The 26,237-nt window shown below is 38.2% G+C and overlaps 1 protein-coding gene across 1 annotated transcript; it reads left to right on the forward strand.

Annotated features, from left to right (window-relative positions):
• Window positions 1-2,050: 2,050 nt before the first annotated feature.
• Window positions 2,051-24,704, forward strand: mrps5 (mitochondrial ribosomal protein S5). Its single transcript, XM_066681916.1, has 11 exons — window positions 2,051-2,143; window positions 3,420-3,545; window positions 7,396-7,521; window positions 7,828-8,061; window positions 10,496-10,530; window positions 18,895-18,985; window positions 19,410-19,456; window positions 19,752-19,809; window positions 21,013-21,075; window positions 21,237-21,373; window positions 24,177-24,704. The coding sequence occupies exons 1-11, from the start codon at window positions 2,098-2,100 to the stop codon at window positions 24,399-24,401; spliced, it is 1,188 nt and encodes a 395-aa protein (XP_066538013.1). The 5' UTR covers window positions 2,051-2,097; the 3' UTR covers window positions 24,402-24,704.
• Window positions 24,705-26,237: the final 1,533 nt, after the last annotated feature.

Raw genomic sequence — 26,237 nt, forward strand, 5'->3', positions numbered from 1 at the left:
TCTTCTAGAAAAATCTTTCTCATTGGTTTCCTGTGGCGTCCACAGACGACTGTCACTGGGAAATTGGAAAAGCTTCTTTTGGGTCGAGTCGAAGAAGGATATCAACTGCATTTTTAAAAACTGACAAATCTTCACTCTGCCTCCCTGTCTCATTCTCTCTTCCTTCTTCATCAAAGCTTATTCTCTGGCTTAGTGCATTTTTCATTCCCCATCATTCCCTTTCTTTTATTCTTATCTCTGTTCCTTCTCTCATTCTTCAATTACCCATCATTTCTTTAACCCTCTTTATACACTTAATAATAAAATCCACAATATTACCCACTAAATTAATCAATAACCTACCTGCTTCTCTCTCTTTCCCTCTTTAACATCTTCTCCAATTCTCAAATCTTTGCACTTTACATGTCCAGTCCTCTCTTCTCTATCTCACTCTAGCTTTCTGTCCCCCACCCCTCCTTCTCCTCCAGTGGTCAGATAAAGCTGAGGTAGCGTGTCTGTGCTGATAGTTGTTTGATGTGTTCACTCGGCTCTTTTGGTGGCTGTTTGAATCCTGCTGAAAAAGGAGCTCTATGGGCCACAAATCTCAGTTGAAGCCTGAGGTGAAAAGAGCTGGTCCAAATCGCTTTCCTCACTTCAATGATCTGCTGAGAATTGGTCTCTGCCTGGCTCTAGCTGCCGAGCACCTAATAGCACTACTCGGATTTGGACAGTGGAGGCCAATTATGTGGAAGTTTAACAAAGCAGAGGCAGATGGGTGTGCTCAGAGACAAGTACCTGCAGCTTCAAATGAAATTATAAACCTACCACATGCCAGGTGTAACACATACTGAGAAAACAAATGTCAGTCTCTATTTTGTATTAATTTTTCTCTCTCTCAGTTAAGTTTAGAATAGCTTTATTAGCATGATTGTGTGAAGTACAAGGTTATCAATGCATTGTAACAATAGAAATAAAATAATACTTATAAAAACATTATTACAATTATACACATGAACAAAAAATATTTCTTTTAATGGATTTTTCAGAAAAAAAATATTTTGTGTAGTGTTGGAGGCAGTAGACTTGGTGTATGAAGGATGACGGTATGGGGGTGTTAACTGTCTCTCAGGTGGTGATGTGTTACGTTTAGCAGTGAGGGTACCGTTGTGCCCATCACAGAGAATTATATTTAATTTTTTAGGTTGTGTACATTGTTTGAAAAATGGAAAAAGTACACTCACCGATCTGGTTTGCTGGTCATTTACTAACTCCTCTGCATATTGCTTTATTTGAGGTTCTGTGCTTTTTTGGGCTGCTTTAGCTTGAAATGCCCATGGTTCCTGCTGAAGAATCTACTCCTTGGATCCAGACGCAAATTAATTTTTCTGGTTCTGGACTCAGTTAATATTGGTGATAATGCACCTAATGGTTCCAAATTATGTTTCAGTTCCACGTTGGTGGCAAAGGACTAGTAGGCACCTCACTTCATATGTTTCATCTGATTATGTCCATGATACCTGCAGAAGGCTTAATGGTGAGTTTTGGTGTCCCAGATGGATGGATACACGGGGACACTATCAAGGCCAAAGTAACTAGGTACTCGTGTGCTCCAAGGTAGTGCTGCCCAGAATTGTGTTCTTACAGATAGGAAAATATATTCTTTTGACCTCTTGCCAGTTCTGGCAGTTATGCTGCAGCATGTCCAGGTGCTGTTCTAGCTCTGTACACTTCGCCAAAACAGCAGCAGGTCAGAAGATCCAGGAGCTGCAGAGACTGATCCAAATGTGCTGGATTCAGCATGCAGTCCTGCATGTCTGTCTGCCTCTCTCTCTGTCTGTCTCTCTCTCTCTCTCTCTCTCTCTCTCTCTCTCTCTCTCTCTCTCTCTCTCTCTTTATCTCTCTCTCTCTCATTCAGGAATTTTCTGTGGATTCTTTGAGGTCATTTAGAAAATTTCCTGTCATTGCTATATTTATAATGTAATAATAAGAACAATATTTATATTTACATATTTTATTTATATTTCTATATAATTCACATACTGTGCGTTAACGGACGTTTGTTTCTGTACAGGCACGTTCTTGGGCTGCTTGTTGTGGGGTCCACCTCATGGTGTAAAGATGGCGGCATTGAGGCTGTGCTCTGTCCTCAGAGTTTCAGCTGAAGGTGAGATTTCTGCGTTTCTCTCTGGGTTTGAAACTTTTTGCGTTTGTGACTGAATCCGAATAACACTAAATATGAGCCGCGGCACAGTATTAGACTGCGCTAAAGCTGTAAAACGCCGAAATGTTGATTTTAATGAGGAGTGTGTCTGTGTTGCGCATGCGCAATGTCTTTCACCTCAACATCAGAAAACGAGTGTACATTTTTCATGGTTTCAGCAAGTGATGAAATCTGTATGAATAAGCCTCTTTTCACATTTCTCACTTGGGTCTGACTCTCCAGTTAATTAGATATTAATGCATTTTATATTATATTCTATTAGTTCCACTTAACAAACTGGTTCTAATTGTTCTCCTACAGCAGTACTACATTTGTTCCTCTGTTTATTTGCATTAATTGTTCTGCTTTGCAAACCATTAAAAGTCTCATATTATTCATTAATTTATTACATATATTTGTTATAATTATTGTTTTAAATTTATTTTCCATTTATGTAGCTTGAAATTACAGATTTTAGTCCATCTGTCACTCAGCATACGTTGTTTGCCCCCCTTTCACCTTGTTCTTCAGTGGTAAGGAGGACTCAAATAGGACTACCACAGAGAGTGTAGTCTGTTTAAAAAAAAAAAAAAAAAACCTGCTGTGTCTGATCCACTTCCACAAATGCAACACACATTAGTACACCACATTACTGTCACTGCTGTGCTTAGAATAATCCACCACCCAAATCATACCTGCTCTGTGGTGGTCCTGTGGAGGTCTTGACCATTGAAGGACAGGGCAAAATTCAGTATAAATAATTATGCAGAGCTACAGATAAAATTAAATGTGCAATTATTTGTCTTTTGTACATCATACAACGGAATGTGTCTTCTGCATTTAACTTATCTGTGGCAGTGAACAGTCACACACACTAGTGCACTAGGGACTGTGAACAAACACCCAAAAGAATCCAGCCATCCCTGGTGCCCGGTTGCTGGTTCAGTGCTGGTTTGTAGCAATCGCTGGTTTGGTGCTTTGCTCAAGGGCACCAAAGCCGTGGATTGAGGGAGGAGGACGGTGTTCCTTCACCAAAACCACAGCACAAGGTGTGGCCTGATTGGTGCTTCCATTGTTCGTCAAATAGTGTGGTCCCATAGTGAGATCCCAAAGTATGAGGAAGGACAGAAGAGAAATTTACAGAATGTGGCATCTTTAAAACAGACTGAGAATCACTTGCTCATTGTTGTTCAGTAATAAAAGCACTGCTAACACGATTTCCTTGGCTCTCTTTTCAAAGCTGTTGGGACATTCCAGTCATTTCGGGCGACTGCCTTCTTCTCTTCACTGACACGACCCACTTTGTCTCATGGCACAGCTGCTGCTTCCTTTCAGCAGATCCGCTCTTCCAGCTTCTTCAACAAATGTAAGCAATTAATATGGTTTGGGCAACACGTGCAACTGTAGTAGAGTTACATATTACCATAGTATTGCACTTAACTGTCAAAATATAGTAAAATGATATTGGATAATGTTTTTGCATCATACACTGTGCAAGGACAGACTGAAAAATGTCAGACTAATTCTGTGTAAATGGGATTGGAGACTTATTAAACAATGTTACATCACCTTTAGCAAAAGGTCAAATATTTTAAGTTGTGTATTAATGGAGTAGTAACAGGTACTTTGCTACAACTACTGCTCTTCAGGGAAGATTTGACACTAGATATTAGACCATGGTTATTAGGATGTGATTTCCTTTAGCCGCATAAATTTTACTAAGGACAGGTACTGATTTTGGAAATTTTATTCTGACCGAAGACATTGGATGTAAAATGATCACTTCAGAGAATGCAGTTCTACTGCTCCATATATCAGTGCCTTCTGACTTTTTGCCCCATAAGTGCTCACTGGGCTTTGAGCATGGTTTCCTTAAGCTCATGTGCGGCTGCTTCAGATTGTCTAGTAAAAAACGTTGCTCTACCGACCACTCCTTTTATAAATATAAAACACAGCTATTAATACTTCAACAGGCTCTTTGCTTTTGTTTACATAATAATTCCCCACCTGTGCCATGCATTATTCATTTTCTGTGCCTTAATTTTCTGTATCCATCTCTTCAACGGATTGAACTAAAGCCCTGTCTCAGGTGCTTTACGGTTTAATTCAAATTCAATTCATGTGCCCTGTGTTAGCATACATAAAGCCATAAAATGTTTTAATATTGATTTCATGTGCTTTATGTCAGAATGTTCCATCTCTGCTTATCACTGGAGCATTAATGCTAAATGCTGAGACACACAATAGATTTAATTTAAGACCTTCCAACCAAGACAAATGAGTTTGATGTTTTGGATTAATTGGACGATTTGTGGAATGTCTGAGGCTGTGACAGTGACTGTCTAAGTATGTGTCTTGCATTTATTAACTCTTCCAAAGAATTGGCTTTAAGGAACAGAAGCTAATACACTTGGACTGAAATACTACAGATATACAAGTCAGTGCTTTAAGAACAGTACCTATGATCTCCAGCATGGTAAATTTTGTAGAAGACAAAAATATATATTTTTTAATAGAATTTAGAAGCACTTTTGTTTTGGTTAATTAATCATGCAGTTTTGACACAGTTTGAAAAACAGCTTTCAAATAATGTTGAAAATGTATTTTGTTTTGACAGAAATAGGTGCACTTAATAGCTCTATAATTACAGGCTGTAGTCCAGGTGTCCACAGAGCAGGACATATTTGGGTGGTAGATCATTGGTTGTATGCATTGTGCTGGTGTGAGAGATTCAGACACTGTTAGACCCACCTACCTTGTTGGTCCAATGTGTAAATGTAAAGTCAGAGAGGGTGGATCATCAATTGTTGCACAGTTTTGTGTTAATCGTCCTTTAGTTCTTCATCAGTAGTCACTGCCCGCTGCCCACGGACTCTATTTTCTGTGGTTGGTGGACTATTCTCATTCCAGCAGTGACCATGAGTCATGAGATACCAGGAGCCCTGCTGTGTCTGATCCACTCGTACTAGCATGACACACACTAGCACACCACCACCACATTAGGTTCACTTCAGCGCTGCACTACTACTGCACTCTACACTCTACTGCACTATTAATTACTGCTTTGTGAGTCATGACCATTGAACAAGGTTAAAGGTGGCAAAAAATAGCATGCAGGACAACTGATAAACAACAGGCTGTAGATGTAGGACAACACTGGCATTTTTATATATAAACACAGTGTAATCTGATCACCTACATTATGCTGTTTTCTCATTTATAGAGAGCAGCTCCCAAAATAAAGGTGTCAAGGTGTAAAATAATAAGTACACAAGTTTTGTGTGCTTTTCCAGCAGCATATGGCCACGGCGCCGCAGAGATGCTGAATTATGCTTGAAGTGACATTTCTAAAATGTCCTGTTAATGTGCTGTTGGCTTCTGTGTTTGGCTTTGGCTAAATGTTTAGAGTTCTATTACTGCAGCGTTTTTGTGAAAATTCTTCAGGACAGGCTTGGTGTCTTTATTTTCAGTTATGTGGTTAATTCCTGACCCAAGTGTTTTTTAAAGCCAAATTTATAAGGATGTGCTCTTAAAAGCTGCATTTTTTTATTCTTTTTAAAACAGTGAATTAGCAGAAGAAAATCTGTTAAATCAATTATTCATGATAAACATTTATTGTAAGGGTTTTATATAAATATATAATTTATATAATTATATATAAATAATATAATGATATATGTAAATAATATCATGATAGATATTGCAAGATTTCTCACAAGGTGAGATTAATGTGATTTCCCATGAAATTATATAAATTCATTATATCCAATTACATAAATTGTGGATGGAATTTGAAAATGATGAAATATCTGATGTGTCATATTACTGTTGTGTTTGTCTGTTTTTCACAGAAAACTTTATATATGAAAACTTTTTTTGTACATTTTTCAGTTAAATAAATGTTCAAGGGGTGGTTTCCCAGATGGGATTAAGCTTAGTCCTCCTTTTAATGTAAAATCACAATTCCAAATGCTGTGTAGTCCAGGACTAGGCTCTGTTTTAATTTTATTTTTACTGTATTTTACAAATTGTTCAAACTTTGATGGAAATGGGGTTTGTAAAACATAACAAAATACCTGATTCCAGTCACTGACAGAACATAATGTATGTCCCTGTATTAAAGCAGAAATGAATATCCTCAGAATATACTTTAACTAGGCTTGTGTTCATATCCAGTCCCTGGAAGAACTTCCTTCCACAGTCAAATATATGGCATGTGTACATCTCACTAAATATTGTTTACCTACCTGGAATCATTGGGCAGAAAAGCAGCAACACCGTGTATAGGGTGTCAGTCTATCACAGGGCCTCTCAAACTCAGATTTAGATTGGATTGTGTAGTTATATTAATTTGGAATATGTGTGTGCTGCAGTGTTTGGTTTGCTGCTGTTGTCAGATAGAATTATTTTATTTCTTTTGCTGCTCTTGTTCGGATCTGATGCTTCATTAGGCTTACCAGGCCCTTCGGTCTTCTTTAATTAAGCTCTGTTTAAATCAGAACATCAAACAACTCCTAACATCCTGCTGTGGTCTACACCCTCCCTCCTTTAATCCCTTCAATAAACTATACAGCAGAGGTATGAAGCAAGGAGGGAAGAGGAAACCCAGTGACAAAAATAAACTGAGCCGTTTTGAGAGTGGGGCAGTCATGGCTTATGAGAATGGTTAGAGAAACAGACTTGTGCCTGAAAGTTCACTGGTTTGATTTTATGCCTAGCAAGAAATTGGGGGTGGGTCAGTGATGGATCAGTGCTGGGCTCATATACTTCCTGGAAATATGGAGTAGTGTAAAGGCAGAGCTGACGCTCTTATTTCAGTATTCCAGTATTGCTTAAAGTCTTTTGGCTTTTGTGTTTAATCCTTTGCTTTAACATAAATATGTTTATTATTACAAATTTTATTAGTTTGAGTAGATCTGTTATGTTTTATTTGTCTATAATGTTAATCCAGGGCATCTTTCTGGTTTTTATGTATAATATCGGACATTGGCATTGGCCCAGATTTTCCATATCTGTCTATTCCTAATTTATACAGTCTAATTTCTAGGTGATTTTAGAAACATATTCTTTAGTTATAAAAGATTAAACCACTTGTGAAACAAACATCTACAAATGATTTCAGTGTCAAAGAGTGGAACAGAATAAGATTTATAAGACAGAATAAGTTATATCATTTGGTAACTAAGCTTGTGCTTATGTATATGTGTGTGTCATAGTGACGGCTGAAGAATTATGGCGAGGTGTGGTGGCAGACACTGGCAGTGGAGCAAGGAAAGGAAGAGGAAAGAGAACCAAACGCAAACTAAAGAAGGACCTCAACCGTGGCCAGAGCATTGGAGAAGGTGCAGTTGACAGTTTGGATACATTTACATGAAGCTTGAGAACCCATTAATGTACTCGCTAATAGCTTGTTCATGCATGTACTTCAATCAGAATACAACAAACGAGTTCAGGGCCATCTAAATTAAATTTAGAACATTGTTATGTTGAAATCATTGGTGAAGTAAGAGCTTCTACTATTCTGAGAAGTCTTTAGACTAGATTTGGGAACATTTCTGTGATGATTTATTGCCATGTAACCTGACCAATATATACATATACATACATATAGTATATCATAATTTAAATGTCTCCAACTCCTTTTCCAGGTCAGGGGGGCTTCTTGTGGCCTGGGCTAAACGCTCCAGTGGTTAAGGGTGGGACACTTCAGTCCTTCTCTAAACGTGGAGATATGGAGCAGCAGGAAATTAGGGCTGAGCTTGAGAGGCAGAGGGATGAGTGGGACAGGAAGAGGAAGATGAAAATAAAAAGAGAACGAGGCTGGACTGGGAACTCCTGGGGAGGGATCAGTCTTGGACCCCCAGATCCTGGCCCTAATGGAGGTGTGTACTTTCTCAGTAGTTTGACCTTTCTTTCACTTTTTTTTTTTTACAACTAGAGCTGGAGCTTTGAATTTGAAGCACCACTGAGAGAAGAACAAAACATGCTATTGGTCTGAAAGGAAGTGAGGTTGTCGTGAATTTAGGGCTGGACAATAATTCAAAGCAAAAGCAAATAGGTTTTTGTTTGATGTCAGTTTGCTTTCAGTTTCTGTCAGTTTTTGCTGTGTTTTTTTATTTTTTTATTTTTTTATTGTTCATGTCAGTATAGGAATTGTCTTGTATTGTGATATACATTTTGGCCATATCGTCCAGCTCTATGTGAATTCCTTACTAATAGAAAACTGGCAGAATATTCAACCAGCTACAAAGACCAAACTTTGTAGAATCAGACATCTAAATATATAATTTCTTCACTACTGACCGACACACCTCCAAACAGTCACTCATGCAGTATTATTGGACAGCTCAGCACACTTTGGAGGAGAACAGTAATACTACTTCCACTCTTTTTGGTCTTTGAACAGCAAACAAAATATGAGAATAATTCCTTTAAATCTAGGTATTGCTTGGAACATTTTTTTTCAGTATCTGTAAATGCCAGTGTCAGCCAATGCCAAATTTTAATAGAGCAGTATTATACATTATTATTTTTAATTATATAAAGTATTTAAAATGTGAAAAACCCATAACCGTCACACAGTGTAGGATATGGTCTTCTTTTAATTCACAGATGGTGTTCATTTTGAGTGCAATACATTTTGTTATTGAAGAGGGTTTTTTCCTTGTATTTTCGTTGTGTTCACTGATGCATAAAAAAAAGAGGAATAGAGTGTCAAAAAGAGCAAAAAGGACTGACTTTTATGAAGAGCAATACATCCTTGAAGAGCAGAAGGATGAATAAGCTTTATCTGTCTGTATCCGCTCTGCATTGCTCTGTGTGGGTCTCATAACATTGTGAATGGATGGTAAGAATGAAGCAGATTCTCATTGTTATTGCCATGAAATCCAGTTTATTCCTATAATATTTGCTTTTTCCCCTCATTCTGTTATGCTTCATACAGATGCTGCTTTTTCTGAGTTTCTATGATTTGCGCTCTGTGTTTTTGTTTTCTGTTCTTTGTTCTCTCAGACTTTTTGCCCTCTATCTCCCTCTATTTTCTTTCTCCCTCCCTCTGATTTTGCTACCTCTACATTTGTCCTTATCTTAATAACATATATTATTAATATCTTAATAATCTCATATATCAACCTCTTAAGGTTACACAAAACAAAGGTGCTAAATACTTACAATAAAAAAAACACTTAGTACACACACACACTGAGTCAGGTAGTGTACTCTCTCTTTAATGTACACTTGGGGTTTCAGCTGTTTATCTCTTTCGTCTGCTGCATTGTGTGACTCTGATGATTAGATTTCCTGCATGCTGATTGGCTGACAGCTGCAGGCATAGCATCTGGTTGTCATGGTGATGGATTGCTCAGCATCCTTGCCAATGGGATCCTAAATCAGGTATAGATCATGTCTAACCCATCCTTGCCTTCCAGTCACCACGGAAACGCCCCTCTCTTAAATCCAAGGAATATTCCTGTCTTCACTTGTCTGGACTCAAACACCTGCCTTGAGTTACAGCGGCACCAGCTGAGCTTTGATTACAAGCCTGGGATCACAGCAGCAGATTCGCAATCTGTCCACACACACACACACAAACACACACACAGGAGGCTATAGAGTTAAAAGATTTATCACAGAACAGTTAATTTTTTTTTCTCAGTGATTATTGTTCATGCTACAGCTGTTATATTTACCACTGCAGTCCAGAAGTGTCATATTCTCTACTAACCCTAGGGCTGGACAACACAGGCAGATTTTATATGAAGATATATTTCTTAATTTCGGTTGATACAAAATAATTCCAATATCGATGAGAGCAATATAAATGCCGCAGAAAAACTGCAAATGGTAAACAAGAAAAATGACATCACCGTCAAACATAAAGCTCTTGGGTTTGTCAACACTAATATTGTTACTGACTTTTAAATTGATGCCAGCCCCCTGTAATGAACGTCAGTCAGTGACAGAAGCTGTAAATAATGTATATTGAAAATGTTTAAAAGCATATAATTGTTACTGAAACATTTTAAATTGTGATAAATATTCATATTGAATTATTGCCCAACCCTAATTAAGACTATTTTATAAACAGTCACCATGTGGATGATTTATAAAATTAATCCAGGGACTCCATGACATGTTTACTCTTATAGAGAAATGTAAATAAATGTACTTACACCCATACAAATGACTTGCTACTATATATTGTTTAAATGATAAGCTGCTGTGCAGACTTATATCATGGATGTGCTGTTTTGCTGAATTCTAATTTGGCAAATGAATATAAATCATGCTAATGCTTATGGTGTTTCTCATTTTCAGAAACATATGAGGATTTTGACTCCCGTGTTCTTGAGGTGAGTGCACTATGGTGTTTGTGTGTGTGTTTGTATCTGCCCTAACACCTGTGAGCTTGTTGTACAGACAGCTTTGAAGGTTTTCAGTATCTCCAGATATTTGATTCCTGAGAGAAGTGCCTGGTTTGATGTATTTGTGTGTTTTAGTCCCAGCTGCAGCAGCTAGATCAAAGTTGCTGCACCTCAGGCTGAAATCTCAGAGGAAAGGCAATGTGAGGTCATGTTGCAGAAGAATTTTTTTATTTATTTATTTTTCCCCCATAACGCATTTGCAACGTTGGTGCAACACTTCTGTGTCTTATCAGAGCTGACTCACAAGCTTAATACCGGAATCTAAAGCTTCTAGGAATAGTACTGAAGCAAAGCTTACGGCTGAAGTACTATTCCTAGAAGCTCTAGATTCTGGTTTTGAGCCTGTGAGTCGGCTCTGTTAAGACAATACAGCTGTTTCATCAAGAAATACTTTTAAGCTTTATTACAAGCTGTTAGCCTGAGTTTTAATGAACGGTTCACTTGTTAGCTAGAGCATAAGGAACAAGCTTTACCTTTTTGCTTAAGCTTCAAGGAGCATTTCGGCTGTCATTTGAGAATGAGCTTCAAATGTTAAATTTAGCTTCAGGAAATATCCATTAGCTTAGTTTGCACTCTGAATTCTAGCTCAAAGCTTGAGCTCCACCAGTTACCTTGAACTTTCACAGAATTACATTTTACTGTTACATTTCCACCTGTTAGCTTAAGCTTCAAGTAGTTGTTAGACATAAAAGCTTCCTATAAACTGATCAGCAACAAATAATTTTATCTTTTCATAGAAACGATAACAGGGTAAAAACTCGTTTTTCCTTTAATAGTGTTTTTCAGAATTATTTTAAGTATTTTAATTACAACTTAAAGGTCAAGATGTAATACATGTTCTAAAAGGTGGAAATTAATTTTAAGGTTATTGAAACAAATTAACAGTGAAGAATTTAAGTGCAAGCTAGCAGGTGAATGTAAGCATCCTAAAATACATTTAAAGACACCCCTCCAGTGTAAAACAATAATCTCATTAACAAATCTGTGTTTTTTTTTTTTATTATATAGTAGATATATCATGGACATTGGACATGGTCAGTGACTGAGCATTTCCACATTCAAGCTGCAGTACACACGTCTCAAAAACGTACGTTAGGGCAGCCAGGTTTCCTTATATTAAAAGCCCAAGAAACCAGATCCGTCAACCTGTGAAGTGTGGCTTTTCATAAAAGCTTGAGCTGCAGTGGAGGGGTGGGTGGATGTAGAGACAGGGACTTAGTTTGTTGTGTGCTGAATGAAGACGATTTATAGAGTTAAATCAAAGCTGCTTTTAAGGTATTAGGGGATTTTATTCTTGGAAATAACTTCTAAGTCTGTAATTTTGATGAAGAGAGATTAGTTTTTAGGGGTTAAATTGGTGGCTGGGGCATCCTTTTGTACTCTTTATCTTTAAACATAAGTGCTGAGAAATACATTTAAAAATCCTGTATTAACTTTAGGCTTGATCCATAAGGAATGTGTTGATCATCTTGACCGTTTACTATTTGCCTAAACTTATTAGCTCAAGCCTTTTTCTCTTAATAAATATTTTTAATTTATTGCAAGCCACATTATTTGGAAATGCTCATTTACCAAACCAATTAAGAGATTTCTGGCCAATGAATCCCACTGACGACAGGGAGGCGTAGTATTAAATTATTTCGCCACACATTATTTGATGTAAAAACACTGCCTCTCCCTCAGCCTCCACAGTTTTAAATTAGAATTTAAAAGTGAATTAGCACTGTGATTCAAGCCATATTTTATTGCTTTTTACTCTACCTTGTCACTCTTCCTTTATTTCCCCCTTTGTCTTTTCATTTTTCCGCCACCTCTCGATTTCCATCTCTTTGGCAAAGAACTCATGTTCTATCACTGGCCAAACACTTGTGAAGACATGCCCAGCGAGGAATTAAGGCGAGCAAACAAACAAAAGTTGAAAGTTCTTTGCTTCGCCTACTCGTTTTTTCTTCTTTTTTAAATTTGATGCCTGTTGGCATTGCCTTTTGGGATTCAGCAAATCACTGCTTCAAAAACATTGAAAGCACATTAGTGAAATTAGCTTTTAGGTGAAGGACAGGTTAACTGGAATCAGGGGCTGACTATTAAACATGTTCACTACTTTTGACATGCAATGACTTTCTGGTGAATGTTTCCAGCCGAGGGCAGGCAGTCAAAATTGAATTGGACTGCATGGTCACACAAACAATTTTTCAAGTAATGTGTGCAATTTTAAAGCTGGTGTTAGACGAAGGAAAACATTAAAAAAAAAATTTAATGTCAAACGAAAAAGAACAGATTCATAGTTACTGCTTCTTTTGAATCTTCGAATTTGCACTCCCACTGAGCAGAACATGTTAGTTTCACTCACTTTGTGAAATCTTTATGAAGTGCATCAGTCTCAGGACAGGCACTATGCAAAACAGTTAACATAGTTCTGGAGAGCATGTCCTGTGGGAGCTATAAATGTTGTTTCTGCTTATTGTTGCCGTATCACTGCTCATTTGAATGAAAAATGAGCTGAACAAATTTAATTCAACTTAATTACATAGCTGTAATCACTTGCTTTGTATCTCTTGTCCTCCCTTTCATGCAATATCTATGCACAGTTGCCTCTAGAAGTATTACATCAGTTTTCAGACCTCAGATCGTTTATCCTAGCACCTTTTTATTATAATCGTTCACAATACAGCACTCAGTTTAATAATAAAAACACACAGTTGTAGTAAATGACATAAAGTGCTGGTTACGAATGAGGTGAAGAAATTTCATCCACTTATAAAAGTGCATTAATTAAATCAAAAGTTTCCTGAAAGCTGCGGACACTCATCCAAGGACATCGCTTTACTGCCAAGAGTAAGCTGGCCAAAGAGAGAGTGGATGGGATTGAATAATGGTGCTGAGAGAGTCTCAGGACTGGTAAGAGGTAGCAGGTCCTGGTAGAAGTCAGAGGCATATGTATTAAGAGGAAAACTACCAAAATGTTTTTTGTTTCCTCTTTTTTAGCTGCTTTCATTGAGTGAAGTGTGTTAACACACTACATTTATGCCTCATTATGGGCACACTTCAACTTGCTACACAAATATTTATCCGACAAGCAGGAGAGAGAAAGCATTTTAGAGACAGTAGCATAGCTGTGACAATGTAAACAGGTACACAGCAACAAACACTTTCTTTGGCTTTTTAAGTCTTTATTTTCTGACAGAAATTGGTCTTTGAATGTGTCGGTTACTAAATTATTGAGGTATGTTCTGTAAGTCGACACCTGTATCTGCTGGGTTGCCTTGTTTGGAAAACAAGCTTTGCACATTTTATCAGGTATTATCGTCCTGTACTGCGCTGGCCTGCTCGAGCATTTCTGAGGTTTTTTTGTGTCCTCCTGTGAATTATATGATGGTTCCTTCAAGGAAGGTTTTTAAAGTCTCCCATAACAATAATCGGTTGTCTGTGAACTGATAGTTAAAGGACAAAAAGATTAAAATTCTAGTGTATTGTATACATGTACATTTACAGCATTTAGCGGATGCCCTTGTACAGAGTGATTCACACAAGACAGAATGTGTATCCTGGCTAGTGCATATAGGTTAGATTCCAAACTCCTGAGCTCAGACACTTGTCAGAACAAGGGCTAGTGCTGATATCTAGAAAGAACAAAACATAGCAAGTGCAATACACACCCTCTAGCCAGTGCTCAAACCTAGAAAGAAAAATTAGTCAGTGCTCATACCTAGAAAAAAGATATATTTATAAAAAGCTTTTGCTAAGTTTAGTTTATGGTAATATGTTAGGCTCATGATCAGGTTTAGCTATAATACTGGTTGAGCTAGAATTTACAGATTGCATTCAGGAATTCATGCAATTTATCCGACTCATATTCACATTTGGGAATAAAGTAAACGGTATATATGTAGAGTGCTCTAAACAATCATATTATCTAAATCCTCACATGAGCTTTAGCCTGAGAGGAGAATAATAGTTTCTCTGTATGAAATCTATCTATCATGGGGTTTCATTTACAATCTCAATGAATAGTTGAAATACTAATATTCAACCCAGTCAGTTTTGAAAAGGCACAAGCAAGTAACTTAGTCTTCCCTGTACACCCCCAACCCCAGATTTTCATGCAGGACACCAGTTTTCATCAGCAGCATATCTACTCTCCCATTCCTAGTAGAGAATTAAGAAGATAATTTATAATGTTCATAAGCCAAATGAGTGTCTTTGCAGCAAAGCAATATCAGCTTTAAGGTTTTTTTTAAAAATTACCTTTCTCCTTTTTGTTAGGTGTATGAACCTGTACTCTACCTTGAGAACCAGCCACGTAGGCAAACATCATATTATCATCATAATGATTCTGAGCAAAGGATTCAGAACATTTTGTACTCTTTAGCTGGCATGGTTTTCAGCTACTTACTTTTAAAACAACAAAGGATTTTCTTTTCCAAGGAGGACAACCGAGGTACTTAAACAAGGCATGAAAGTTAACTCTGCATTTCTCCAGCACTGATCCAGAAAGTATTTAATCAACAAAAAAAAAAGCACAAAACCAGCAAATAATAATGGTAAAAATAATAACTCAGCCTGAACCAGCAGCTGATACAAGGAAGCCACACATTTCTGAACATGATTTGGATCATTGATCACTTCGGTGAAGCAGGATAAATGTTTCTCATCAAATCGCTAGCATTTATACAAAATAGCAGATGAAAAGTCATGAAAGATAAGCACAGAAAAGATAAAATTTCCATGCAAGGGTCAATTGCTCCCCCCCTCATGGGAACATCTGTGACATGTTGCTTATAAGTGTAGATGTAGTGTAGACTTACAAGGTTTCACAAGCTTATAAGTTGCAGGCATTAAGGAGAGTTAGATTGGGAGCCAATGCGCAATGGGGTCAACTCGGTCTTTATGTACTTTATCACTGTTTTAATGATCAAGAGAACTGTGATATGGACTGATCTACCTCCTTCTGTTTTCCAAATCAGCAAATGTTCAGCTATTTCTCATATCTGTTTGTCCAGCATTTTCAGCCTGTTTTCCACCAGCATGGCAGAATCCTCCACCACCAACAGTCTGATATCTGGCTCTGTAAGCTGACTTTCATCAGTACTCATCATGAGTCTGGAGCATGTGATAAGATTTTTTTCTTGGAGGGTCACTTCGCAGGCATTTTTTGTGATATGTTTTACTGTCTGCTAAAATCTGGAGCCCAGCAAATTTGCCTTTGCTGAAGAGCCACTATCTCTAGAATGAGCCATTAGCTGTGAAGTCTGTAGGCCAGTTGGAGGAACAGTTTTGGTGAGAAATGGTGGAAACCTCAGTGAAGTGGTGCACTGATGACTGCGACCTTTCCTGCCTTGAGAACTCTTCTGTGATCTTGTGTGAACAGAAATTTTTGAAAATGCTCTTGAGCATGTCAGCACAGGCTGAGGTATCCCTCATAAAATGTGATGTAAATGACTCAGAATGTGGGGAAAAATGAATGAATGAGAATTTAATCACTTACATTTTTTAAAATGACATAATACACTTTGAAAAAAGTTATAATAAGTTCAGTCTTGATTTACAGTTACTCATATATAATTCCCTCTTTCCACAAATAAGATCTTGTAGCAATCCTCAAACTTCATTCTCTCCCTGGTCTTCCCTATTTCTTTTTTTTTTTTCTTTTCCTCTGTTTCCTCAGGAAAACTTTCTAATGGTGTTTTGCTCAATTAGACTCTGCAATTAGATTTCTTGCTTTGCTGGCACAGACATTCTCTGTTTAAATGATTGTGTGTGTGTGTGTGAGAGAGAGAGCAGAAGTACTGTATCTGTGTTATTGTCTTCCTCTGAATCATGTAGATGATGGGTACAATGATGGTTGTAAAACATAAAAACAGCTTAATGACTCGGCCAAATTAATTACCCTACAAGAGTACTCTCGCTTTCCCTCCGTGTCTCTCTCTCTCTCTCTCTCTCTCTCAAATCTGCCTGTTCCTTAAATTGAAATGGTTCTGCGCGTTTTGGTAATGGTTGTGCGCACAGATTTCGTAACCACCAGGGACACGCTCATTACAATAAATGAAACGTAAGCCCATAATAATGCTTGCAAAGATACGGCAAGAATAGAACAGCTGTCCAGCACGATCACAGAGAAAGCCCCTCCTCCCTGTGTGTGAATTTTACCTTCTCTAATAATAATGGGTGTTTCTTGGAATGTTATAACATATACATACACACACAAACACACACCGCTTAGTGACCCTCTTGCCTTAGGACTTGACCTGAAGTGTTGTTTTGTGTTTATTTAAAAGATAACTATGCATTACGTTAACAAACATTGTGATTGGGTAATAACAAGGCCCAGCCACAGTGCTCCTAGAAGCAGATGTTTTGTGTTTGCATGGGTTTGTTTAAAATATAGTTAGCAAGGAAATTAGGCTTTGTGTAAATGTGCTGCAGTAGTGTGTGTGTGTGTACACACACATTTTACTGACTGTGTGCCTTTAGTTTGAACAGATGGCAGCTTCGTGCTATCACACCGACAGCCTGCATGTGGGAGTCGTCCATGTTTGTTTTTTGTATTTGTTTTTTTTTTTTTCCCCCCCACTGCATTTGCTAATGATTTTTGATTCAGATCTTTACTATGGATTAATAATTATTGAATAACCAGTAATACATGAGCATAAAGGGATAATTAGCATAGCCTAAAATACATAAATGATGTTTGCACAAACATAGCAGTTTCATTTAAATCCAAAACCACCTCCACGTCTTCTGATTTTTATTCTTATTTTATTTATTTATATATTTTTTGTATGTAAATTAGTAAGAACAATGCTAATCTAATCTGTTGTGTTGACTAACAGGCTGAAGCACTTTTCATATTAATAAACATGCTCTGGCTGGTGCCTGTGTTTTGCCAAGCTGAATGTGTTCCCCTTGCTGAAGGCATGAGGAGTTAAACCCACAATGGACGACCTCACGTGGGGTAGGGGAGACACGAAACTCCTTTCACCTCTGACACTGAGGCCAGAGGAGCAGTGAGAGAATGACATGACCTTGAGAGTGACGTGGGTGAAGTCTCATAGCTGAGAGCTTTGTGACAGTGATCATTTTGTACTGTGGTTAGTTGCTGTTGGCGTCTGAACCCAATGTGTGGTCAGACTCCCTCCAGCTCCAACTCTCCTCCCTCTGATCCTTACATAAACCCCCTCCATCTCTACATCTCTGTCTCTATGTCGGTCGGCCATTCAACCCTCACTCTGCCCTCTGTTACCAGCAAATGCTTTCTAACTTGTCTCTTAACTGCCTGCTGCCCTCTTTTTCTCTTTTACCCTACTCCTTTCCTATTGTTTTCTTTTATTTTTTCTCTCTCTCTCATGGTCTTAGCTTGTCATTTTTCCTTTATTTCTACTTTTGCAAAATATAGCAGCTTCTCTCCACTCTGGTATAATGCTGATCTTCACTGCACTATGTTCACCTTAGGTGCCTCCACTCACTGGAGCTGGCCTCAGTATCACTCAGCCATGCAGATATTTAATAATGCATGAGATCAGACTCTTGTCTATTGATTTATGGCTCACTATTCAAACCACACGTGCCATGTGCCACTGCATGCCATTGGTATCTAGGGGTGTCAGTGCTGCAGTGCTGCAGAGACATTGTAAAGGAGGTGGATACAGTTTTCTGGATAATGACTATGACTGTGGAATGCTCAGTGCTCTTCTGGTGGTGAAGCAGCCAGGGAAAAATAAAGTCCTTTGTTTTAAAAGTAAGAAGTTGAAAACCATGTCAGCTGAATGTTACAATAAATGTTGTTTGTTTGTTTTTCATCGCCAGATTTTATATTTTGTAGTTTTAGGCTATCTATCCCCATTTAAAAAAAAAAAAAAAAACAGGAGCCTAGAAGTTTACAAGTGGAAATGTCTGCCAAAGTGGCCAGTGAGATTTTGTTATACAGGCTTTGATTGCTGCATTTGCAGTAGATGTGACAACCAAAGTGGAGCTCCAAGGGCCGTTACCTAGCCCTTTATATTTGCTGGTAAATACTATCAAGCTAATGTAGCATAATGCAAAGCAAGTGAATGCATTGGGCTCTATTCTGCTCCAGTGAAATCAAGATTGTTCAATATGAGAAATAGCTGAACAGTGTGTGTGCTCTGGTGTGCGGTACAAAAGCTGCATGCAACAGTCCACTCTGAGTTGTGAGGACACACTGCCCCCTCCTGGTTACTAATAGAACATAAACCCACTCTTCTATCCATTCAGGCTGGAGTTAAAAATGACATGTTTTTGTTTATGAGCTGTTTACATGGCTTTGATTGACAGGTGAAGAGCGTGTTTAACATGACAGCCAAAGAAGGCAGAAAGAGATCAATCAGCTGCCTGGTTGCCGTTGGTAACGGCAACGGAGCCGCAGGTGAGAACAAATTCACCTATAAATTATGTTGATAGGAGAAGAGATGGAAAGTTGGAAGAAGATGCAAAATCTTATTGCTGAAATGTGCTTTATACATCCCAACAAATTCAGTCACTCATCAATTTCCTTAAGTTAACAAATGTACAGAAATTTACTTTATTGACTAGAACAACTGTTCAAAAATGAATTGATTCAAATAATATATACATTTAAATATGAACGTGTGTATTAGTAGGGTATCAGTAACTTAAAAATTTTTGCTAATTGCAAACATCACTTTCCTCCTCAGTATGTGAATTTGTGTGTGTGTGTGTGTGTGAGAGAGAGAGAGAGAGAGAGTGAGTCTGAAACACAGACAGATATAGACATATTGTGCATGCCTGTGCATTTCAGTGTATGTTCATGGCGTGTTTTCTCTCCTTAGGATTTGCTTTGGGAAAAGCAGCTGACAGAACAACAGCCCTGAGGAAGGTGTGTTTTCAAACTCTGTTTCAAATTTTGACTTTGAACATCAGTCACTAGTCATTATTGCTACTTGCCAAACTCAAAATGAAACTCTTGTCATCTTCTGGACACAGTGTTGACTAGACATATTTGGATTTTAATTAACATAAAAAATTCAGAGTTTCTATCAATACAGAATTGTGCAAATGATGGTTAAATAAGTTAAGCATTGCAAATGAGTTGAATGTATTTGAATAAAAAGACTACAGTTGCAGTTTGAATGTTATGGTGCAAACACTAAAATATTTATCATGTATTTCAGGCCAAGAACAGGGCAATACACTATCTGTATTACATTGAGAGATACAACAACCACACTAGTAAGTGTTTGTGTTTTTATTTGTGTGGGTGTGGACTCGCGTATAGATCATGTGAGTAATTGGTTGTCCTGTTTCCCCCAAAGCAATGGCATGCACACCACTGCTCCACTGGTGTGTGTGTGTGCACTCAACATCAGTATCTGACTCCCTGTTTGTCCTGAAGCTATGACACCCTCACAGTAGTGCAAACAACACTGTGTGTGTGGGTATGTGTAAATATATATTTGTGTTTGTGTAGATAGTGTTCTGTAATGGACACACTCTCTCTGACACAAATACACTAGCTGGCTGTCTTTAAGATTGTGAGCGACAGAGAGAATGAGAAAAGCCATAGTTCAGACTGAGTGTGGAGTGTGTTTTCAGAAATATGAAATTGTTTCAACTCTTTTACTGCACTGTGTCAACCTCCTCAATGCAGGCTGTGTTTAAAACTTTGACATTGCTGCTTTTTTTTCCCCTAACTATAAAAGTACAGAAATTAAATGGGAGGCACTGTCAAGGCTGCACATGAGCCTAAGCTTACCATGCCCAATGAAGAACGTTGGCTAGAAATGTGGGCATGTATCCTCCAATCCTAACAGTAGTTCTCCAACATCAAGTGTCACGACCTCAGATGAGTAGAGGCTGGTACTGCAGAAAAGGAGGGCAGCCTACCTACTAATACCATCCCTTCATTTTAGAAGAAAGATTGAGCAAACAACTTATTTGACATATGTTAACAGTTCTTTGGGATTACAGTCAGATATTCCCACATTGCTGTGGGAAAAGTGGTGTTTGGTTTTGGTTATTTAAATATGTGTTTTTGTGATGGAGTGAATGAATGATATAGAATGAAGGGGAAGAATGAAATTCCCTCCATCGTTATAGATGTTCTGGGTTTTGTGTTTTCTGGCTGTGTTGAATTGATTCTTCTCTTTCACAGCGAAGCTGTGCTGAAAACACATTTCCCTCTTTGCTGATTGCTGTTTGCCTGATTTGTATGCACCTTAGTACTGCAGCTTTTTCCCTCGAGTGTGTCAGAATGTGACAGAGAGAGAGTGATTGTGACCACGTCTCTTGTACAAGAGTGCTATGCAAATAAATCTGAATTGAATTCTTCTTGCTTTTTGAAGCCTCTTGACTGCTGATAGTTTGAAGTGGGGCTTCTATGGCAATACTTAAATAAGAGAGACGTTAACTCTTTGTCTTGTCTTGTTTCTTCAGTCTATCATGACATCGAGTCCACCTTCAAAAGGACCACGCTACGAATGAAGAAGCAAAATAAAGGTCAAATAAAGCATGAACTGAACATATATTTATCCAACATTTCTATTACAGTGACACACCAAAATGAAAAATTAAAACCAGATAAATGAATAGCAGAAAGGCTTCTTGTCTCTAATGTTCCTATAATGTCTGTTTCTCTTTCTCCCTCTCTCACTCACTAGGTTATGGCCTGCACTGTCACAGGGCTGTGATTACGATGTGTCGGTTAATTGGCATTGAGGACATGTATGCTAAAGTTGAGGGGTCAGTCAATCTGCTCAACATCACCAGGGCACTGTTCCAGGGACTAGCCAAACAGGTGAGGTGTTACACTGTCACTATGGGGATACTCAAACTTGCAGCCAATCACAGAAATGTCCAGTACAAACATTCCAGAGCAATCTCACTTGAAATCTGCCTCAAGAAATTCCAAGCTTGCCTGGTTGGTTAATATTACACTACTGACAAACATAAACATTACTGATTTTAACTCTGAGACCAACTTCTTATGGTACTTTGCTTTTAAACTCAAATTCCAGTCCTTTATGTTGTATATTAGCTTTCAGATATTTGATTGCGGAATATATGATCTAGATAGTCATAAACACACAGATGTAGCCCAGTTGAAGGGAGGAATTCAGTGCTTAAAGGAGCAATAATTCCTTTGTAGTGCTTAAAATTCGAAAATTCCGAAAGGTATAAGAGATTATGTATGTAATTTTTCTTCTATGTATGCATTCCTTCCCCTGTAAATCTCATTAGATAATTCAGCTGTAGGTTTATTTAATCGACTGAATACAATAGGATTTTGCACTGAAGTGGTTTGCCTCTAACTTGGAAATTCAAACTTTTTCTGTTAAGATAGGACAGTCTTCCTCTTCTGCTTCTATTACTTGTGGTGTACCTTAGGGCTCTATTTTGGGACCCATCCTCTTTTCTACATGCTCCTTCTTGGGTCAATTTTTCAAAATTATAATATTTCATATCATTGTTATGCGGTACTAAGAAAAGGGAGAGAATTACCTCTGTGTTGGCGTCGCGTCGTTGCACTGGCTACCAGTGAAATAAAGAGTTGAAATTAAAGTGTTACTGCTTGTCTTTTAAGTTCTCCATGGCCTGGCTCTGAAATATATTTCGGATCTTCTTTGTCTTCGATCTACCCCACGTGCCCTACGTTCCTCTAACCAATTGCTTTTAGACACCCCTCGTTCTCGGTTGAGGTTCAAAGGAGATCAGGCATTTGCTGTAGACTTTGGAATGGTCTCCTACTCTTCATAAAGCGGTCCCCTACAATAGTGACTTTTAAGTCCAATTTGAAAACCTATTTATTTTCTCTGGCATTTGGGTCCTTTTAAATTATTTCAGCCATTTGTTCTGCCTTGGTTTATGTTGTCTTGCTATCAGTATTTTCTCCACAACATTTTATTGATAGATTATTTTACTTGTTTTATTTCTTTTATATGTATGTTTTATAATTTTATCTGGTTTTGTTTGTTAGTTGATTTTTATTGTGCCACACTTTGGCCGACATTAAATAAATATGTATTAAGTATAAATAAATATGACTTGATAGAGTTCAGCAGTTATTGTGATTTTGCCACAATATCATTTCTTAAGGTCTTACCACCTCTCACAATGACTAACACTGTAGATGGTTGTCCTTTGGTTTGTCTCTTTTTCCATCCTCACTGTCCTACTCCCAGCATGAAAAAAGAAATATTTGTCAAAATCTATTGGCTACTTGTGTGTTGAAATCACACACAATTTTTAAAAGCTTAACTGTGTTTTTAAAAATCAATCAAAAATCAATAACCACAATGTTATAATATTGCCAATTACAGAGAATGGCAAATAACCACGATATATACATCTTATATATGTAATTTTTTTTTTTTTTTGCATAGTCTTTGTTTTACACATCAGTGTGTATGTAATGACTCGTGTCATGGAACAGCTTTAAAAGGAACAGCTCAGATCGGTTCTAGCCAACGGTTAGGAATATAACACTAGAATCAGTATAAATTTGTGTATTAACTTGTGTTTGTAATATCACATATTGCAGTTTTGAGCCCTGTTAAATCAACGCACATGAAATTCTTTCACTGCGATAGCCCTAGTCAAAGTAAACTTTATTATCATTCCTTCTCAGTGCAGAGAGTGAGGCTCATTCAGGCTGTATTCAGACCCAATTACCCAGCTCAGTTGAATCTCTGTCTCAGTCTTCTTTACAGCAGACTCCCTCTAAACACTGCCTTAGTGTTGTGTTTATGCAAAGAACATTATGCACAGTGACATTATGAAGCAGGAATTGGAAGATTGGCCAAATGGCTCCTTAGTGTGATTGGATTGCCGATGCATGAATATTCAAAAGCAGAAGGTAGTGAGTCGTTGTCAGTCAGCCGTCATTGTCGCCTTCTCATTAGCCTGCAACATTTTGCATAATTGTTTATAAGAAACAAGTTGTTAACAAACTGGGTAATGTGACGTTAAATGGATGGCCGCTCTACAGGAGCCCCTCTACAGGAATCTTTTTAACCTTGACTTTTGCTTATTAAATTGCTCAAAGGGAACTCATCACTTATTAGAAGAAACTGGATTTGAGCATAATTTGTAAACAGAGGTTCTCACGGTTAGCTTTGCACTGTTTGCTGTACAAATACTGTATATTTTACTGTACACTACACACAAAAGGTTTAGACACCTAACATAATTTGATTGAGTGATTTATTAAGTTGCACTTATGTACACCTTTGCACACATCTTCCAAAGAAAAGCTTTAAATGGCATTCGAAACTGGTTCAGATACACATGCACCCTGCCCAATACAAGTGTGGGAGAGAGGGTTACACAGCCCATTCTAGCCTACAAGATAAAGCTCAAAACAGTAGTATTATTGGCTAGTCCTCTATCTCTTTAGTACTGCTATATGAAGGCCTACCACTTCAGGGGTCAATACAGCCAAAGGAAAGTTCACCAAAGGTAAAATTAAAGCAGTGTTTTGCATTTTAAAGCTGCAAAATGAAACCAATGAAATGAAATAAAATAAACTATAATGCAGTGTCACTAGAACTGTTTCAGATGGTTTTTAGATTTGAACAATGCATATATGTTTTCCTCTGTAGGAAACGCACCAGTCCCTGGCTGATAGGAAGCAGCTGAACGTGGTGGAGTTTCGGGAAGAGTGTGGCCCCCTACCCGTGGTTGTGGCCAGGCCTCAGCTTGGAGCCCGGAAAGAGCCAGAGCCGGAGGACGAGGTGCCCAACACTCGGCTGCACTGGGCTGATGTCCAGGCTGCTCAGGGCATGAAACGCTCCGTGTGGGCTGGGGTCAAGCGGACAATTTGGTGATGGACCATTTAAAACTGAGATCTGGACACGAAAGCCCAACCCCGCCACAGTCTTTAACTGACCACACAGCTCCCTGTGGTCCAACTCAACCCCCTATGAACTGGTTTGCCTGAAGGAAGATTGAGGAGTTGAAGTGGGGGGGTTGAGCTGAACATCTCCTGAATATTGTCTGTGTCCATCACTAGCAGCAGGGGAGCATCAGCCGTTCCTCTTCGCCTTTCAGGTTTTGTGACCAGAGTACATTCTGCTCATATATATTCATGAATGTAATTATACAGATCAGAATAAACGTCTTCAGTATTGCTTTTGGGTTTGGCAATTTGTTTATTTGGGAATCGTGACCTACATTTTTTGCATGTCTGAAATGCAGATGAATATATTTTAAAGACACATTTCCTCAGAAGCTGCTTAGAATTTATTACTAATTATTGGTTACAGAAATTTGAAGCAATTTGAATAATTGAAGTAATTTTGACTAAGCAAGCTGATCCTATTAACTCTATGAAAATATGTTGTAAGTAAAGTGTAAAATAAGATCATTTATATTTTGTTCATTGTATGGGAAGGTGTTCATCACTCCAGAGAACACAATACCACTGTCCCACAGCCCAAAGCTGTGGCATTGCATTTCTGTGGAAATCGTACATGACGTTCATTCAAAGCTTGGCAGTATAGTGTAAATTAGGCTGAAGGATATTTAAAGATTACATTGCCCACTGATAACACAAATATAGCTACTGAATGAAAGTTAACATGGGCCAGGTAGCCTGATTCATAGGAGAACCCTCTATCTCTCAAGCATCTTTTCCAGGTTAGTGCTGTACAAGGTTTTATTGTGAGCTGCAAAGGAGCAGGGTCATACCTTCCTTTGAGAGGACTTTGTGGTGTCTGGTAGTATTTTCCCCAGTGTCTGATTTCATGAGGAAAGCTTGTGAAACAAGGTCTTCTGTGAGAAAATGGGCTTCTAACAATGGGTGTATGTGTTTTGTAGTGAAATCTGACTCTAGGTCCTTGTCTGTCGCTAGTTGCTTGGTGTTGACTGCTGTAGGGATGATGCAGCTGTGTGTGTCCTGGTAATTATGACCTGGTGGCCAATATTCCAGAGGTGTTATTTAATCTGAAGGTACAGTAGTGTGAAACTCCAATATTTAATCTGAGTTCATGTTTATGCAAGAAGGTGCAAGTATTTCAGGTGTGCAGAAAGCTAATAAAGCCAAAAATTATTTCAGATTGTTCTGTTTCTCTGGACAATGTCCCGATTTTCTAAAAAATTGAATGAACTTGGGGGATGAAAAGATCCTTAGCTTTGTGCTGTGAACAAGGCAAGCTGCATTCTCTTGAATAATGGAGCTCCATCCAATACCTTGTTGGCATCTATACCTGAACTTGTTAAAATGCTAATGGCTAAATGCCATCAAATCCTCACAGCAAATTTCCAACATCTTGTATAAAGCTTGTACAGAAGTGTAGAGGCTGTTAGTGCCACAAATTTGGATGATCTGGTGTCCACACACTTCTGGCTGTACTCTGTCATTCTCAGCAAGGATATTGTCACTCACTCATTAACATGGCTTCAGGGAAAATCCAACCGGTTACTCAATACACAGCCAAATTGTGTAATTTACCGTATGTGTGCAGCCATGCTGAATAAGTAATGGGACAGTCCTATTATGATTGGGACAGGAGTCCCAAAGATAGTTTGTCAATTATTTATGCGTGTGTGTTGGTGAAAGACAAAGCTTGGACAATAGGGTTTTTAGCTCCTCTCCATTAGTGCACTCTCTGACTAGAGTAGGTTCAAGGGGTGTACAATGTAGACCAACATAGTATATTGCA

Source organism: Hoplias malabaricus, chromosome 1 (genome assembly GCF_029633855.1).
Source record: "Hoplias malabaricus isolate fHopMal1 chromosome 1, fHopMal1.hap1, whole genome shotgun sequence".
Taxonomy (NCBI): Eukaryota; Metazoa; Chordata; class Actinopteri; order Characiformes; family Erythrinidae; genus Hoplias; species Hoplias malabaricus.

Coding starts and splice junctions, on each gene's coding strand:
- mrps5 (XM_066681916.1), top strand. CDS start 2,098: ATGGCGGCATTGAGGCTGTGCTCTGTCCTCAGAGTTTCAGCTGAAG. Junction 3,546..7,395: donor TTCCAGCTTCTTCAACAAAT/GTAAGCAATTAA, acceptor TGTGTGTCATAG/TGACGGCTGAAGAATTATGG. Junction 7,522..7,827: donor TGGCCAGAGCATTGGAGAAG/GTGCAGTTGACA, acceptor CTCCTTTTCCAG/GTCAGGGGGGCTTCTTGTGG.